The sequence below is a fragment of the Spinacia oleracea genome, chromosome 6, assembly GCF_020520425.1.
Source record: "Spinacia oleracea cultivar Varoflay chromosome 6, BTI_SOV_V1, whole genome shotgun sequence".
Lineage (NCBI taxonomy): Eukaryota > Viridiplantae > Streptophyta > Magnoliopsida > Caryophyllales > Amaranthaceae > Spinacia > Spinacia oleracea.
In genome coordinates this window covers 128,155,896-128,172,004 of record NC_079492.1, presented here as the reverse complement: position 1 = coordinate 128,172,004, position 16,109 = coordinate 128,155,896, and the positions used below count along the sequence as shown (strand labels likewise).

The 16,109-nt window shown below is 34.6% G+C and overlaps 1 protein-coding gene and 1 long non-coding RNA gene across 2 annotated transcripts; both read right to left on the bottom strand.

Moving 5' to 3' along the window:
- Nucleotides 1-205: 205 nt before the first annotated feature.
- LOC110788288 (U3 snoRNP-associated protein-like EMB2271) lies at nucleotides 206-10,619 on the bottom strand. The gene is made up of 7 exons (XM_021992922.2): nucleotides 10,042-10,619; nucleotides 9,136-9,496; nucleotides 8,441-8,665; nucleotides 7,177-7,405; nucleotides 6,105-6,280; nucleotides 3,325-3,390; nucleotides 206-554 (listed from the first exon to the last, which is right to left on the bottom strand). Exons 1-7 carry the CDS (start codon nucleotides 10,491-10,493, stop codon nucleotides 474-476), a joined length of 1,590 nt encoding a protein of 529 aa, XP_021848614.1. The 5' UTR covers nucleotides 10,494-10,619; the 3' UTR covers nucleotides 206-473.
- A 2,975-nt stretch (nucleotides 10,620-13,594) lies between these two features.
- LOC110787923 (uncharacterized) lies at nucleotides 13,595-14,549 on the bottom strand. Its single transcript, XR_002533206.2, has 2 exons — nucleotides 14,070-14,549; nucleotides 13,595-13,911 (listed from the first exon to the last, which is right to left on the bottom strand). It is a non-coding gene; the product is annotated as an uncharacterized lncRNA (long non-coding RNA).
- Nucleotides 14,550-16,109: the final 1,560 nt, after the last annotated feature.

Here is a 16,109-nt window from a genome sequence, read left to right as displayed (position 1 = left end):
GACATCCTATGAAAAACTTCTGAACATCAATTCTTTGATCTCAAAGGCTCCATACTCCACAGCCCAACTATACCAAAGTAAGGTATTTTAAGATTAATTCTTTTACAACTTTTGTCCTAGCATATTAGCTACGAACTTATTTGATGCAGCTGAAAGATAAGGCGTTTTAAATTAATCTCATGGACATAATCCGTATCAGACAGCGTTTCACATATGAACTGTATTGTTATTACTAAAATTCCATTACAACAAGTCAACAACTTGAACCCGCAACCTGCCAATTTTAACAGTATTTGCTGCTCGCTAACTAACTAAGTCTAAGAAACCATGATAGATATTGTTACAAAATTTTGAGGCAAGGAATCAAATGAATCATCAAAACCCATAAATACAATATCTCTTGCATCCTGGCACCTTGATTAAATAGTCAAAATTGAATAGATTTTACAAGATGCAGTAGACAGACACACATCCTACGATGTAAGCTTGAACGATTGCAAAGCAACCCCATTTCTAGCTGTAGGTATACGATCCCACCTTCCAAGACGTGGTTCCTGCGTTCAAGTGGACAGACGAATTACAGGAACCATAATTTAAAAGATATGGTTTCAATTTATTAAAATAGCACGCCATAATGTTAACAAGACAACGACACAAATACGACTTAAACCTAATGCAACAGAGTCAGTATGCAGAACAAGCAGCTAGAAAGAAAAGTCAGTATTCACTCCGGTGTTCACATAGTTGTCACTTGGGAAAATACAGCTTTAAAAGACATGATCAGCAACCTGGGCAAGTCAAGTAAGGCTCACAGATGCAACAAATGTGCAGTAAAGCAAAACTTCACCCAGCCAAGTAATTCATCCTCACAGCATTATCCTATATTCCTATTTGTTGTACTTGCTCATTCTTCTACTTTTTATACTAGGTTACTGCTCTTACTGATTAACACTGTCTTTTACAGAGTACTAGATAATATTTCTTCCATGCCACTTTAATAAACATAATTAGAGATCATTTTTAAGGAATCTGCTTGAAATTATTACAATTTCCATTACTATCTCCTTCTACGTTTTTTGCTCTACCCCTTCTACTTGGTTCCATTTCTTTCATCTCTCTTACCTTATCCATCTACTTTTACATCCACCCGATTTTAAAAAATTTACTGGATTGTGAATATACAGTGAGTAGAACTAAAAAAACGAAGGGAAGACAATTGTGGTAATCTTGTAAATATAGTAATATACTTGCGCATTCCATCCTAAGAGTAGTAAGAGTACTGTGAGAAAAATCATAATATAATTTATTCGATATGGAGAGTGGTCAATATTGGGATGTACCAAAACAGAAATGTAGTCTATTAACTTGGGAGAAAGGGAGTTTTTTCAGAAGCATAAGAAGTATAGTGGCTTAATGGTAACTGGTAAGCACTAAAAGTAAACATTATCAAACTAACACTTGTAGTATATCACTTCTTCTTACTCAAAAGACTGCAATAGACAGCTAACAGAACAGAACGACAATGCCCTTGTATCGGACTAACGGTTTTTCTGCAGACGAGGGCAAGAAGCAGAGCAATGTATAAAAAGGCTCAAGGCGCAACAAGGCGATTTAGAGTTCCCAGCGCCTTAGGCGCGCCTCGGTGCGCCTTGTTGAAGTGAGGCGCCCTAATAAAAAGTTAAAAAAAAGTGAAAAATGGTGTGTCTCTTGGTAGGTACGCCTTTTTTGCACCTCAAAGTGCGCCTTTGTGCGCCTTTTTGCGCCTCATTGAAATCGCCTCGCCTAGACAATAAAAGGCGCAGGCTCCAATCGCCTCGCGCCTCAGAGCCTAGGCGCGCCTTTTTATACACTGAAGCAGAGTCGCAGACAATTCACTTAAATTCTACAAGATGAAGAGGATGGGCTTAAAAATATACTTTCTACCATCAAAGATCCTCTTGATACAATGAGGCAAAAGAAATTTCCCCATATCTCTTTTCACCTTACTGAGAGCAACTCTAATGGTTGTAGCTAGGGAGTAGGGACTTGCTTGCAATTTGAAAAAGTCTCAAGCTACTAGCTTAACCATTGGAGTGATTTTGATAAATTAGCTTGGCCAAACAAATTAGCCTTTGCAAGCTAATTTGCTTGGGAAAAAACTGTCCAATTGGGAGGTGAGTTATAATTAAAATAAAAATAAAAATTATGTAAAAGTAGAACCCATTAAATAGCAAGCTAGTTTGGTAAATTAGCTTGTCATTGGGTTACATATTAGCTAGAAAGTAAATTAGCTTAAAATCTTAGGTGCCATGACAAGCTAATTTGACAATTAGCTTGCCATTAGCTCTAAGCTAGGTAGCACCGATACGGATACGGGAACGGATACGGGGACGGAAAACGGCAAAACCAAAATTTCTAAAAACGGGTACGGCATGGATTCGGCAAAAAAAATAATAATATATATATATATATATATTTAAGGTAACATATATATATTACCTTAAATATATTACTAATGATATATTACTAGTAATTACTCCGTATAAAATTTCTACTAAAATGGTGGTGGGCCCCAACGAATAAAAAGCTACTCCTAGAATATACAAAGTATTTAAAATTAGTTTAAATAATAATAAATAAAAAAGATGAGTGGACTTTTTGACCTACTTTCTTTAATTCACTCACCTTCTTTTCTCTCTCTCCTCCTTCAATCAACCGACCACCTTCTTTCTTTTCTCTCTCTCCTCCTTCAATCAACCGACCAAATCCTTTCTCTCTCACCTCCTTCAGCCATCGACCAGTCGACCACCTTCTTTTCTCTCTCTCGGCGGCTGCGACTCGAACTCTCGAAGCCTCGAAGGATCCGAGAGTTGAAGAAGAAGACCGGCAAGGAGAAACGGCCGGCGGCGACGAACACCAGCTACCCAAGTCGCCAACGGTCGAGATGGGAGAGAATTTGCCCCAATTTGGGGATTTTGAAAAATAAACCCTAATTTATGAATTTAGGCTAACATAATACTCTGGGTACGTGATTTCAAGCCCGAATACGTATCCACCCGTCCCCAAAAACGAATTCAACCGTACCCATTTCCCACCCGCGTACCCACTATTTAGATTTGGCCCGGGGACGTATTTGGGGCGTACCCGTCCCGTACTCGTACCGTACCCGGTACGGGATTCGGCAACCGGGCAACGTACCCGTGCTTCAAGCTCTAAGGCAGCCATACATGTTCGGAGCACTCCCTCGCAAATCATTATCATACACTGTAACGAAGTAGTTTGCATCCTACTGAACAGGTAAAAAGACACAAGCATAACACTATAATTAATTGTTTCAAAAATCACCTGCCCAACTCCAGCAACCAGAAACCTGCCAGATTTAGCGATAGCCAAAGAATTCACATACCCCACCTGCGTCAAAAGAAACAAAAGGACAATATGCAATCAACAAAAATATTCAGAAAGCATAAAAATTAAAAATAGGAACTACTTTAAGCAATATTTTGTCTCTGACGTACAGTATTCTTCTTAATAGGAGAAATATCCCAGAAATATGTGGAAGAGGGAAAGGTCAAGAAAAAATTAAACCTTTCAAATGAAGAGTTACATTAATGTGAATGACAGTTTTAATAAGTAAAGTGGTAACCAATCCCAGAAATCTTGCATCATTTAGCTAGCCAAAACCCCAGAAAGAGTAGGATTAACCCAAACAAGATAATAGGTTCAAAATCCCCCAACCACAAATTCATCATCTTGAAAACTTGTTAACAAAAGTTGGATTCATGCTCTAAAGCCTAACAAACATCCTTTGTCTCCCAGAAATTCCAAAGGACCTAAGCCAAATGAAAGATCATGCAATACCCATAAGCACATCCCTAAACTCCTGTCATAATATGTGAAGGACCGTAATAACCTTATCTAACTCCTCCCTAAAAGCATGAACATACTCTTTCCAAAAGAGGTCTCCTTACCCAATCATTACCTTCATGGAACTTGGACTTCAACCCCAAAACATTAAATTCGGATAAATACAAACGTCGCAGAAGCGTACACCACATCTTATTTACAGTAAAGTTGACGCTTCTCAGAAAGAAGGTTATTGGCTTGCTTCATCGCTAAAATGGATGCCCTAAATAGTACTCCCTCTGTCCCAATTTAGTGTGTTCAATTACTTGGGCATACAATTTTGAAAGGTAAGCTGGCATTGGTTAAGTAGAGGAGATAAGAGATGTTTTTAGCCTGTTGGGAGTCTTGGGACAGGGGCAGAGGAGAAAGGTAATAAACAACAGTGGATTGTAACCAAAAACAGAAACGGGCATACCAAAATGGGAAACATAAAAAAAGGAAGTCAAAAACTAAATTAGAACAGACGAAAATATTGCCTCCGGTTTTTGGTTTGTAGTTGTCTTTTTGTTCTACTCAATGTAATTTATTCCATTTTTGGCATACCATCTCTACCCTCTTACTCTCTAACTTTACAATATTACACATTTACACCTTTTCACACACACTCTCCTACTTTATCTAATACCTATCCACATTTTTCTTACACATGCCCACCTTTTTACCCTCCTACTTTATCTTACACCCACTCATGCTTTCCACAATTTTCCAAAGCTTTGTATCTACAATGAGTAGAACAAAAATAAACAGAGGTAGTACAAATCTTGTTCATTGTTTCATCTCCATTTTTTCTTTGTATGACATGGTATGAGAAAGAATAGTCTATACAACTTCGTCTGGTTTTTTTATTGTTCCACTTTGACTTGGTACCTATGTTACTTGGACTCTTCATTTTACCTCAAGTACCCATGTCGGATCCTCGACACTCGGCATGAGTATGAACATTGAACTTCATTTTGGACCAAAGTCGTGAATTCGGACATGGGTACCCGAGTCCGAGTAACATAGCTTGGCACAAACACTCAAGTTTGACCGTTATTATCTTTAATTATCAATTACTAGTGTTTATACACGTTATGTGTGCGTGATATTTCATATAAATATAGTAATTTTATACAATTAAGTAATGGAAGACTAAATATTCTTTAAAATAAGATTTGGTATGTGTTTATATACTTATTAAAAAATTTAAGTTAACGGACGTAGTATAGTTACTTCGCAAGGGGGACATCAAAAAGCCAATATTAGGTGTTCCCTTATGGGATAGAGATTAAAAATCGTATACTTCACAAGGGGGACACCAAAAGGTCAACCTTAGGTTTCCCTTGTGGAATAGAGATTAAAAATCATACTTTCCCCGTTTTTTTTATTAATTGCACCATTTGCCTTGTTTTGAAGTTGCATATTATTGCACCATTTCCTTTTACGGTATGAGTTCATACTCCCTCCGAGATTTTCTATGTCCAATACTCTTGTTTCGAGGAATATTGATTGAGTGTAAGAAAAAAGTGGAAAAAGTGAGAGAGATGTGATAGATTAATGGGCAATAGTGGGTAAAGTAAGAGAAAGGTGATGAAAAGGTGTAATTATTATGGAAAAAGGGGGTAAGTTGGTAAAAATTTATTGCCAAATTAGAATAAAGTAAAAGTTGATACATCAAATAAAAACAACTTTTTTTGGAAAGTGGATATATTAAAAGAAAACGGAGGGAGTATGGTTTTGGGTGTGGCAGTTCAAACACCAATTACGAACTTACCTATTTTTTCCTTTATGCATTATTTTATATTTACTCTTGTTACCTAACATATTTTCTACCCCTCAAAAAAAAACCAACATCTTTCCTCTTTTTTGTTTGTTATCATATGGGTATTCTAGACATATGCTTCATTTCTTAATATTTATGCCCAACCAAAATGGTGCAATTAATAAAAAGAAAAAGGAAGTATCGATTATTAAAAATCAAAAAAATGTTGATATTTATAAGATATGCATTGGACAAATACACTAAAATCATACATAAAAACATTTTTTAATAAGGAGTATATTACTAAAAACAATATGGGACAGGGTGAGATATGTGAAGGTTCAAAAAGTGAAGGTGGAACGACTATAAAAACGAAGTAAAATATCCGACAGTTGTCATACGGTTCATGATAAGCAAGAAAACTCACAGTAAACATTATTAGAGAACTCTCAAATTTAAACTCAAATCATTAACTCACCAAAGGAACATCAAATAAGGGCGAAATGGCTTTGGTCTCACTATTGATTTGCCATAATCGAACACACCCATCTCCAGCACCAGATGCAGCAAGGTCGCTATTCCTGCATACAGTAACAGAGCCGACCCAGGATTGTGCACTGGAGCTTGGATTATTTGCTTTGATTTCGCTACTTTCTGCACAATTGGAAAGAAAAAAAAGTCCGTTCTTCAGCAAAGAAATGGAGTTCACCAAAAATTATGTTTAACGAGAAGAAAAGGAAAAAAAAAAAAAAAGGCAAGGTGGCCAAACAAGAATACATCCGGTTTTTATCAATTATCAATTAGACTAGGGTTGACAATCCCTGATATGACAGAGCAACACATGTATACACAGTCTGAACCAGACAATTCTAATTACATAATGTGATTTATGTACTGTTTAGTGTTTACATAATATTTGTACAAATGAAGCCCAATCAGAAACTAACCATGAAGCCAAGCCTATTTACTGAGGCTACACCCATACACAACAAATACTGGCACATATATATATATATATATTATGAAGCTTCAAGTTTCTTTCATAACACACATGGCACCAAAATAGCTAGACAAACAGCAATCCTGACTAAATTACTACTGACATTGCATTGTTTTATTTCTTTATATTTTCCACTCTGCACTAGAACATATTTGCAGTAATGCAGTAATTTGAATATGTTCAAATGACAACCAAATATATGCTTCTAATACTTATAAATAATGAAAACCTGCAACTAATAAGAGGCTTTACTCTTTTCGCCTTTGAAATACCAAGTTTCAGAAAAAATAAATTATACTTCGTATAAAGACTTGATATATACAAGCATAGGTAAGTTAAAAAGAAGGGCTACTTAGCTCATTACACGACAAGTTCACATAAGTTCATATAAAGCATTTCAGGTGAAATTTGAAATAGGCCATGCCAACTAAACTACCATTAGAGCAAGTATATTTGGTAACCATAACTCCATATACCCAACACACATAAAGTACGAGTATGCTACATAATTCCATATACCCAATGCACACAAAGATAAGATTATTTTTACCAATATGACCATTCGACATTGTCCCGTTGTAATTTAGATCTACTTGCTTCTTCAATGCAGATAGAGTATGAGCATTTTTAACGATTGAAACTGGCTTTTTCCGCAATACGCTCCACAGCTCAATGCTTCCGTCATCAGATCCAGATAGGAATTCATCATTACCAGCTAAACAGCAGCACTCAAGAGCGGAAGTAGAAGAACGATAGACGAGACGTGACTCCTCCGGAACCTTTCACCATGATAAAGTAGGAAGCATAATTAGTAAAATACGAGGAATTAACCTCTGTACACCGAAAAGGAACTAACATTATAATAACGCTTGTACCATTCAACAAAATTGCTAGGTTTCAAAATGAAAAGCAAAAAAGTTGAGAGAATTTAAAAAGAGAAAACAATGAAGACAAGACTTTATATCAAAGGATTTTTTTCACTATTTAGCCTATCCCATGCTTTTTATCCATTAAGGATAATCTGAGGTAACATATCTATTTACAATAGCAGCTCCTTTACAGCCCAAACAACATACTTCGTATCTAATTAGTCGAGATATATGTTAGCTCATAACTAACAAGAAATTCCTCAGCCATTGAACTAATTTACTTTCCTCCCAAAATTCACAATCCAAAGAGAGCTTTTCCCATATCCCTCTGCAGAACTGGATTAATTCCAGGAAAATAATAGTATAGCTTAAGTTTAAAACAAGTCAAGAAGCATAGAACTTGCATCAATGCGTGGTTGTATGCTATTTCTCATCTTTAAATTATTAAACTCTCTTGATCAGAATTTCTCTACCCTCCTTACACCATTTCATGGGAAAGAGTTGCAGTAGGCCAGTAATTTAAACTATCCTTACGCACAAACGTGAAGGTTACATGGTGTAACATCAAAAAATGTCCTCGTTCCCCTTTAATCAGTATGGTCCCCAATGCTATTTTTTGAACGGCTATATCTTAAAATGAAGCTGGCATGTTCTTTTCTCCAAGTTTAAGATTCAGAATATGATAAAAGAAAACTTTCAATATTCAACAGAGATTTGGTAAATCAAAGTTGAGTTTGCAACAAGAAGAATAGAAAGGGTATCCTTAATACAAACACTAATAAACTTATGAGTTATAACCATATAGTGCAGTAAAACCAATTATATGCCAGTTATGTAATAGTATATAAGTATTTCACTAAGTAGAACACAATCCAACTAAGTGGGCAAGAGACAAGCATAAAATAGTGAAGAGTGGAACCATAGGAAAAGAAGCAGAAAAACTACCTTGTACAGCTGCATGGTTCGATCACGTCCAACAGTCAATACCCGTTCCTTTCTCATGCAATCAATGGTTAACACCTCACTCTGATGACCAAATAAAGTATTTATATACGCCCTATCTTCAGCATTCCAAATCCTAACAGTTCGATCAAATGAACCAGAAAATAATTCTGAAGTCCCTTGCCTAAATGTCAAACATGACACAGGCCCTCTATGTCCTGTAAAAGCCTGTCAGTAAATCAGATGGGCTGTAATGGATACCACAAAAGCCAATAGTAGCTACCACCATAGGACTGCCGCAATCAGACACAAAATTACAGATGACCTAACCATATTTGAAAATGCGGGTGTCCAAAAGAAATTTAACTCAAGGAGATGACAACCATGACAGCTATGTCAACCCACAAAATCATGATTGTTTAGCAAAGATAAGATATTTTGAAGTTACCTAATTATAATCTACAAGAAAGCATGTTGCAACTTGCCAAACTCAACTCCCCCCCCCCCCACCAAAAAAACCATAGTGAATGTTCACTTTGCTTATTTTTGGTTGTCTCGCGAAGAAAATTGATTTGAGAAAACCATTTCCAACTCAATTTATTAATTGTGAGTTGCGTCATATGATGGACCACAGAAACAACTGAACCATTCCTGAATTGAAGTCTGCATACAACAATGACAAATAAATCAACATCTACCTGAATGTGTTCCCGTGTCCGAGTATCCCATAAATGAACATGACGATCCAAACCACTTGTAGCTAGATAACGGCCATCAGAACTAACAGCCAATGCTAGGGTATGCTTACTGTGCTTAATTACTTTACCCTTTTTATTTGATTTACCCTGTGGATCTCTAACACCATGGGACTTCAAGACTTCCTCAGTGGGCCAAAGGTATTTTTCTGCTTTTCTAATTTCAACATCCCACTGGGAAATACAACCATCCTTTGAAGCTGAAAACCCTCTTCTGTCGTCATCAGATAGAGCCACAGCTGTTACAGACTGCCGATGCTTTAACAAAAACTCTGCTTCTTCCTTATCTCCTAGCTTCTGTAACCTGCACATAAATTGCTTTTAAGCATCCCCACATTATAACAAATAAACAAACCACAAAGTTTTAAATTTGATTCAATTTGCTCCCTTATAGCCAATACACTTCTCACCGAAAAAATGCAAAAATTATTATACTCCATAAGTATGTTTTTTACAAAATTAATGAGCCTAATGCCTAAAAAAGTAAGGAACAATCGACAATATCGGCTGTATTTCACCTCGAGGATATCGAGGAATCAAGCATCCCATTATCAAGCTCGAACGCGCTCGATAAGATGACACATAGAACAAAAACCAAATGGTAGAACAATGAGGCACTTGGATACAATTAACAATGCCAGCATAAAAATGGCATTGTTAAATTGTATCCAAGTTCGCCCTAAAAATGGCAACCCAGAAATTTTTTAATCCTTCAAATTCAAGCCACAAATAACACTAAAGTACTTCAAGTTTTAATCTTTCACATAAAAATCGCAACCCAGCAAAATACAAGCAAAAAAAAAATCCCAAATCATACAAAAACCTAGAAAAATAACTCAAAAAACTCACTGGGAAGCAATTAATCTACGAGTTCGCCCACTCTCTTCAAGCTGCTCCTGCTGCAAAATCTTAACAACAAGAGAATCCCTATTACCCTCTCTCTCCTCTCTATCATCATCATCACTATCTTCTTCCTCATCCTCCTTCCTCTGTTCCTCCTCGCCTTTCCTAACTTTTTCAACAAGGTCCCACGCTAGTCGCTTTCGCCGCTCTTCAACAGTTTCTTTCTCCAATTCATCCTCTGACTTATCCCTACCATTTTCATCCACGAAAAAGTCATCCCCACCATCCGACCTATCGCTCGAAATCTCTGCATCAAACCCATTTTCTTCTTCTTCGTCGCTGCTATCGAATTTGCGTCGCCTTTTCGAATTGTTCAATGAATCCTGATTTGCATAATTCTTCTTCGATTTGCTGCTGTACATTGAGGAAGGTTTTCGTTTAGGGTTTTTGCCCTTCATTTTTCTTGCGAATTTGGGTCTTTTTTTTGCTAGGGTTTAATGGAGGTTTAACAAGAAGTTGCTTTGAGAGTTTGAGCAGTTTGTGTCTGAGTCTCAACTTTGTTTTGGGCTGCTAGGCTACCACCTATGTTAACATTGTTTATGTACTTTAGGGTTCAAACTATTAAATTAAACTATTTTTTAAAGTTTTTAAAAACCAACCAATATCGATCAATAAATCTGAATCTAATCTAATATTTCCTCAGTTCTTATTTATATGACACAATTGCGTTTGTGACACTATTACACATGCTCCTTTGACTTCCTTTTGTGATTTATGCGTAAGAAAAAACATAATCGTATGAGCTCTTATTAGATTCGTCTCAATAAATATTTTCTAAATATCTAATTTTTATAATTTTTTCTTATCCATAATGGAATATATAAATGTTTGAAATCGTGCATTGGCAAACGCGCCTAAATAATTGTGTCATTTAAAAAAGAACAGAGGAAGTATATAGAGAAAAAGACTCTCGTAAAAACATTTTACTCAGTAAGAACACTTCTTACGGTAAGAACACTTTCTAGGCCGTTGGATTGTTTCTAATCTAACCGCCCAAAATGAATCGATTTTAACAAATATGGACCTTTAAATATTTTACGGTTAGGAATAAAAACATTTTTTTTTAGATTTCTTTTTCTTTCTCTCTCCATTTTCAGATTTCTTTTTCTCTCTCTTCACTTCCTCTTCTAGATTCAAATTTTTCTCTCTCCACCACCAACGGCGCTGCTCGTTCTCGCCGGTCGCCTGCCCGTATGCCGTCGGTAGCTGCTCTCCGGTCACTGCTCGCGGTGGTGGTTCCATCGTTGCCGCGAAGTCGAAATCAATTGATTTCTCAATTTGAACGAAATCGAAATCGAACCAAAATCGAACGACAATTCTCAACCGGCATTCAAACCAAAATCGAACGAAATTGATGGTGTCGGCGGTTTTCATTATTTCCGGCGCTCATTCTCTCTCTTCAATTCCTCTCTCTCTCTCCTTTTCGAACATCACCAACATCCGGCCTCGCTTGCCGCCGCCGCTACTCGACTCTCGCCGCTCGCCGCTGCTCTCTGCATTTCAATCGCCGGTCGCGATGGTTGTGATTCGCGAATCAGATTTCGATTACAAATTTTGGTGTCGGTGGTTTCAGCAATTTCGGTTATAAATTTCGTTCGCGGTGGTTGTGGTTCTTGAATCAGACTTTAATTTCGGTAAGATTCTTCGAAATCAATCGATTTCGATTTCGATTTCTTCGATTCTAAAATCAATCGATTTCGATTTTCTGAGATTCTAAAATCAATCGATTTTAAACTCAATCAATTTCTTCGATTCTAAAATCAATCAATTCTTCGATTCTTAAATCAATCGATTTCTCAATTTAAAAATAAAAATCAATTTCAATTTTGGTGGCCGCGAATCAGATCTCGTTTGAGCGTATATCAGGATTTAGAACACTATTGAATGAAGTTAGAACATGTTTGAATGAAATCTGAACACGGTTGAATAAAGTTAGTACATGCTTGAATAAATTTAGAACATATTTGATTAAAGTTAGAACATGCTTGAATAAAGTTAGAACACTGTTAAATAAATTTAAAACATGCTTGTATAAATTTATAACATGCTTGAATGGATTTAGAAATGCTTGAATAAATTTTGAACACTGTTGAATAAAGTTAGAACATGCTTGAATAAATTTTGATACATGGTTAAATAAAGTTAGAACATGGTTGAATAAATTTATAACATGTTTAATAATTTTAGAACATGCTTGAATTAATTTAGAACATGCTTGATTGGATTTAGAACATGCTTGAATAAATTTAGAACACGGTTGAATAAATTTATAACATGTTTAATAACTTTAGAACATGCTTGAATTAATTTAGAACATGAGCTTGAAATTTTAGAACATGTATATATGTATGTGTTGGCTATGTTCCATGTTCTAAATTTAGAACATTGTTGAACAAATTTAGAACATGGTTGAATAAAATTAGAACATGCTTGAATAAATTTAGAACATGAGCTTGAAAATTGAGAACATGGTTGAATAATTTTAGAACATGCTTGAATTAATTTAGAACATGAGCTTGGAAATTTAGAACATGGTTGAATAAAATTAGAACATGCTTGAATAAATTTAGTACTTGGTTGAATAAATTTAGAACATGGTTGAACAAATTTAGAACATGGTTATATAAATTTAGAACATGCATGGTTGAACAAATTTAGAACATTTTCGAATAATTTTAGAACATGGTTAACAAAATTTAGAACATGCTTGAATAAATTTAGAACATTATATTGAGAGTGTGAAAGTGTTCTTATCGTAAGAAGTGTTCTTACATAAGGAGGTGTTCTTACTAAATTATTAGAGTGCCACGTAGGAAATCTAATGATTTCGGCCAATGAAAAATAAGATTTCTAATTTATTTTTGAATTAAAAAAATCGAGTACCACGTAGATAATTAATTAGGTGTCACATAGATATTTTAATTAATTAATTACTAATATATACAACTCCATCCAAAATCAAACACTCTAATAATTAAAAATAAAATCTAAAATAAAATTCATCCAAAATTAAACACTAATCTGAAATAAAATTCAATCCAAAATCAAACACTTATCCAATAATAGAGCGCCATGTAGGAAATCTAATGGTTTCGGCCAATGAAAAATAAGATTTTAAAATTATTTTTGAATTAAAAAAGTCGATTGTAAGGTAAATAAATAATTAGGTGTCACGTAGATATTTTAATTAACTAATTACTAATATATACAACTCCATCCAAAATCAAACACTCTAATAATTAAAAAAATAAATCAAAATAAAATTCAATTCAAAATCAAACGCTAATCTAATCTAATATCTCTATTACATAAGGGAAGAGGGGAGGGGCAACAACGTAATCACACTTTTTGTGTCCCCTATAGAAAAGACTATAACACCCTTAATAATAATTCAATAAAAATAATAATTCAATAAAAACAATTGCATTAAAAAAAGTTTGAAAAAAAGAACTGATTTGAGGATTGTAATCAAATCTAATTTGTGAAGTAATTCACGTAATTCACGCACACAACAATTATTAGGGGATCCCATAGTTTAGGAAACAAAAATCTTTACAATCATGTAATCAATTCTAATTGCCAACTTATTGCTGAATATATTACGGTTAATGGAAATCAATTCCTTGAGTGTTACTGATTGACAGTCAAACGATTATATACAAGCTAGCTAATATACATAATATTCTCCTTGATTGATTCCTATAATCAAGGAGGTGATTGATCTGATTGCCAACTTATTCAAGTAAAAGAAGAAAGCCTCTTCAGGTGGTAAGAAAGAGATTGGTTATATCTCCCTTTTCCTCGAGTCTTGACAACCTAATCACAATCAAGAGATGCAAAATTAGAGGATATTTGAAGAAAACGAACATAGTTATGACGAATTAAAACGCAATGAATCAGTAAAAGGAAGGGAAAGAGGCAATATATAATTGGAGATGAAAACGATGAAATGAGATAGAGGTGTAACTGTGTACCTGACTACCAGAACACAACGGCCAAGGGTGATGGTAACTTCCGGCAAGGACATAGTTTGGAATTATAGATTTTGACTTTTGAGTGACTGTAATTTCTCAATCTGCCTACCCCGTAGGAGGGAAGAAGGAAGACTTGAGTTTTTCATATGTTAGCGGATCGGGTCAAGTGAGAGACCAGTCTTACAATCTCCCTAACTAAGCGATGAAGATGAGGTGGGTTTGGTGGACTGGTGGGTTGGGGATAGATGAAGATTAGGTGTCCATCATAAGTGATGGCACATGTATGAATTTTAAGGTGGTCTTTTTATGGTATTTGTATTTTTGTTGGAAATTAGACTAATGCACGTAATATTCTCCTTCTTTTACTAATTGCATATTGCTCAAATCGATTAGCTATTTTCCCTTTTGCAATTCAGTTAAGTTGAAGCAAAGAATTTAGAAAATTTTGTGGTATTTGTTAATTGTGATGATTTATTTTGATTTTGCAGTACATTTGTAAAAGGGGGTTAAAATAGAGTCGCTACACCGACAACGGTTGTAATTGTCTACTCTATATATCTTTGATGGATTGTTTATTTATTTTAGCTTTAAAAAAAAAGGAATAGAAAACGATTGTGTAATGTATCACAATTCTCTATTATAAAAACAAAAGAGAAATATTAAATATGGTAGTTGTTGTGTACTCCTTCATTGCCTGATTCTAGGAAGGGAATAGAGAACGGTCAAGTCAAAACTAGACATAAAACGCCCCTTTATAGGATATTGAAAAGAGAAAAGTCTAAGGTGTTTTATAAATTATCACATGTTGGGTTATATGTAATAATACAAATCTACTTTCTTATATTCGCACGCATCACGTGCATATAAGACTAGTATAAAATATAGCAGTTGTATAGGAGTTTAATTTTAACTTAACAAAAATTCGTGCATCGCACGGCCTAAAATCTAGTTTAGGATATTTTTAACTATTACGATAATTATATGAAGTACATTCTTTTTATTATTATCCAAAAATAAACAAAAATTAAGGATTTCACTAATGTGAAAATCAGATTAGGTTGTGCAAGCATTGATCTTAATAGATTTTCAAAACATTAATAAAGTTATGATATATATTATGATTTTAGAAATATTATTTATGAGAAATAAAATTACCATTGAAAATCAAATAGATAAGGAATGATAAAATTTTAGTCAAAGATATTGAATCTTTTCCATAAAAAAGTATAGGGTAAATGAAAGCTCGGTTAAGCTCGGCTCGAGCTCGGGCTCGTAAGTTTGTTATCAAGCCTAGCTCGAATAGTAAAATACTCGGCTCGACTCAGCTCGTTGACATCCCAAATAACCATTAGTGGCTAAAGTACTGCTTTATTTCAATATACTACTTCCTTTCAGATAATATGATTGCACGACTTAATTTATGAGATCTATAGTAAAAACTTAGCCTCATATTTATAAAAGTTAACCTTATTCTCCAAAAAATATCCTTATTTTCAACACCCTAAACATTTGCAAATTTTACCTAATAAAACTATTACCCTATTTTATGCGCCTCAAGTGACAACTCATAAGATGAAAATGTATCAATAAACAAAAAATTCAATTAAAATATACTTTGTAAAGTTTATTTTCAACAATAACAACTCGGTCAAGAAAATAAATCAATCACTATGCATGTTAGGTCCCGTGCCATGCACATAATTTTTCTTTTGTTCCGCGCTAATTTATTAAAAAGATTTTTTCAATGAAGTACAATAAAATTGTGTTTTGCCATGTGTTTTTGAGAAAATAAAATAAAATAAAATAATTGTTTATTCGAATTACAAAGTGATAAGTATAATTTAAGAGTATATGATTACGACAAAAAAAAATGAAGTTGGGAAAAATGATTACCATATCATTAAGTACTCGTTGCTTTTAAAATTGAATACTTCGTATATCATTGACTGTACCTGCTATCCAAATATTTGGATATGGTATTTGATCTCATAATCATATTGCTTAGAATACCCAATTTTTCTAAACAAGATATTCGACCGG

Excerpts from the sequence above, each read along its gene's own strand:
- LOC110788288 (XM_021992922.2), bottom strand. The coding sequence starts at position 10,493 with ATGAAGGGCAAAAACCCTAAACGAAAACCTTCCTCAATGTACAGCAGC. Across the intron at positions 8,666-9,135 it reads GGACACGGGAACACATTCAG|GCTTTTACAGGACATAGAGG; the intron begins GTAGATGTTGAT and ends ATTTACTGACAG. Across the intron at positions 6,281-7,176 it reads AATGTCGAATGGTCATATTG|AAAGTAGCGAAATCAAAGCA; the intron begins GTAAAAATAATC and ends CCAATTGTGCAG.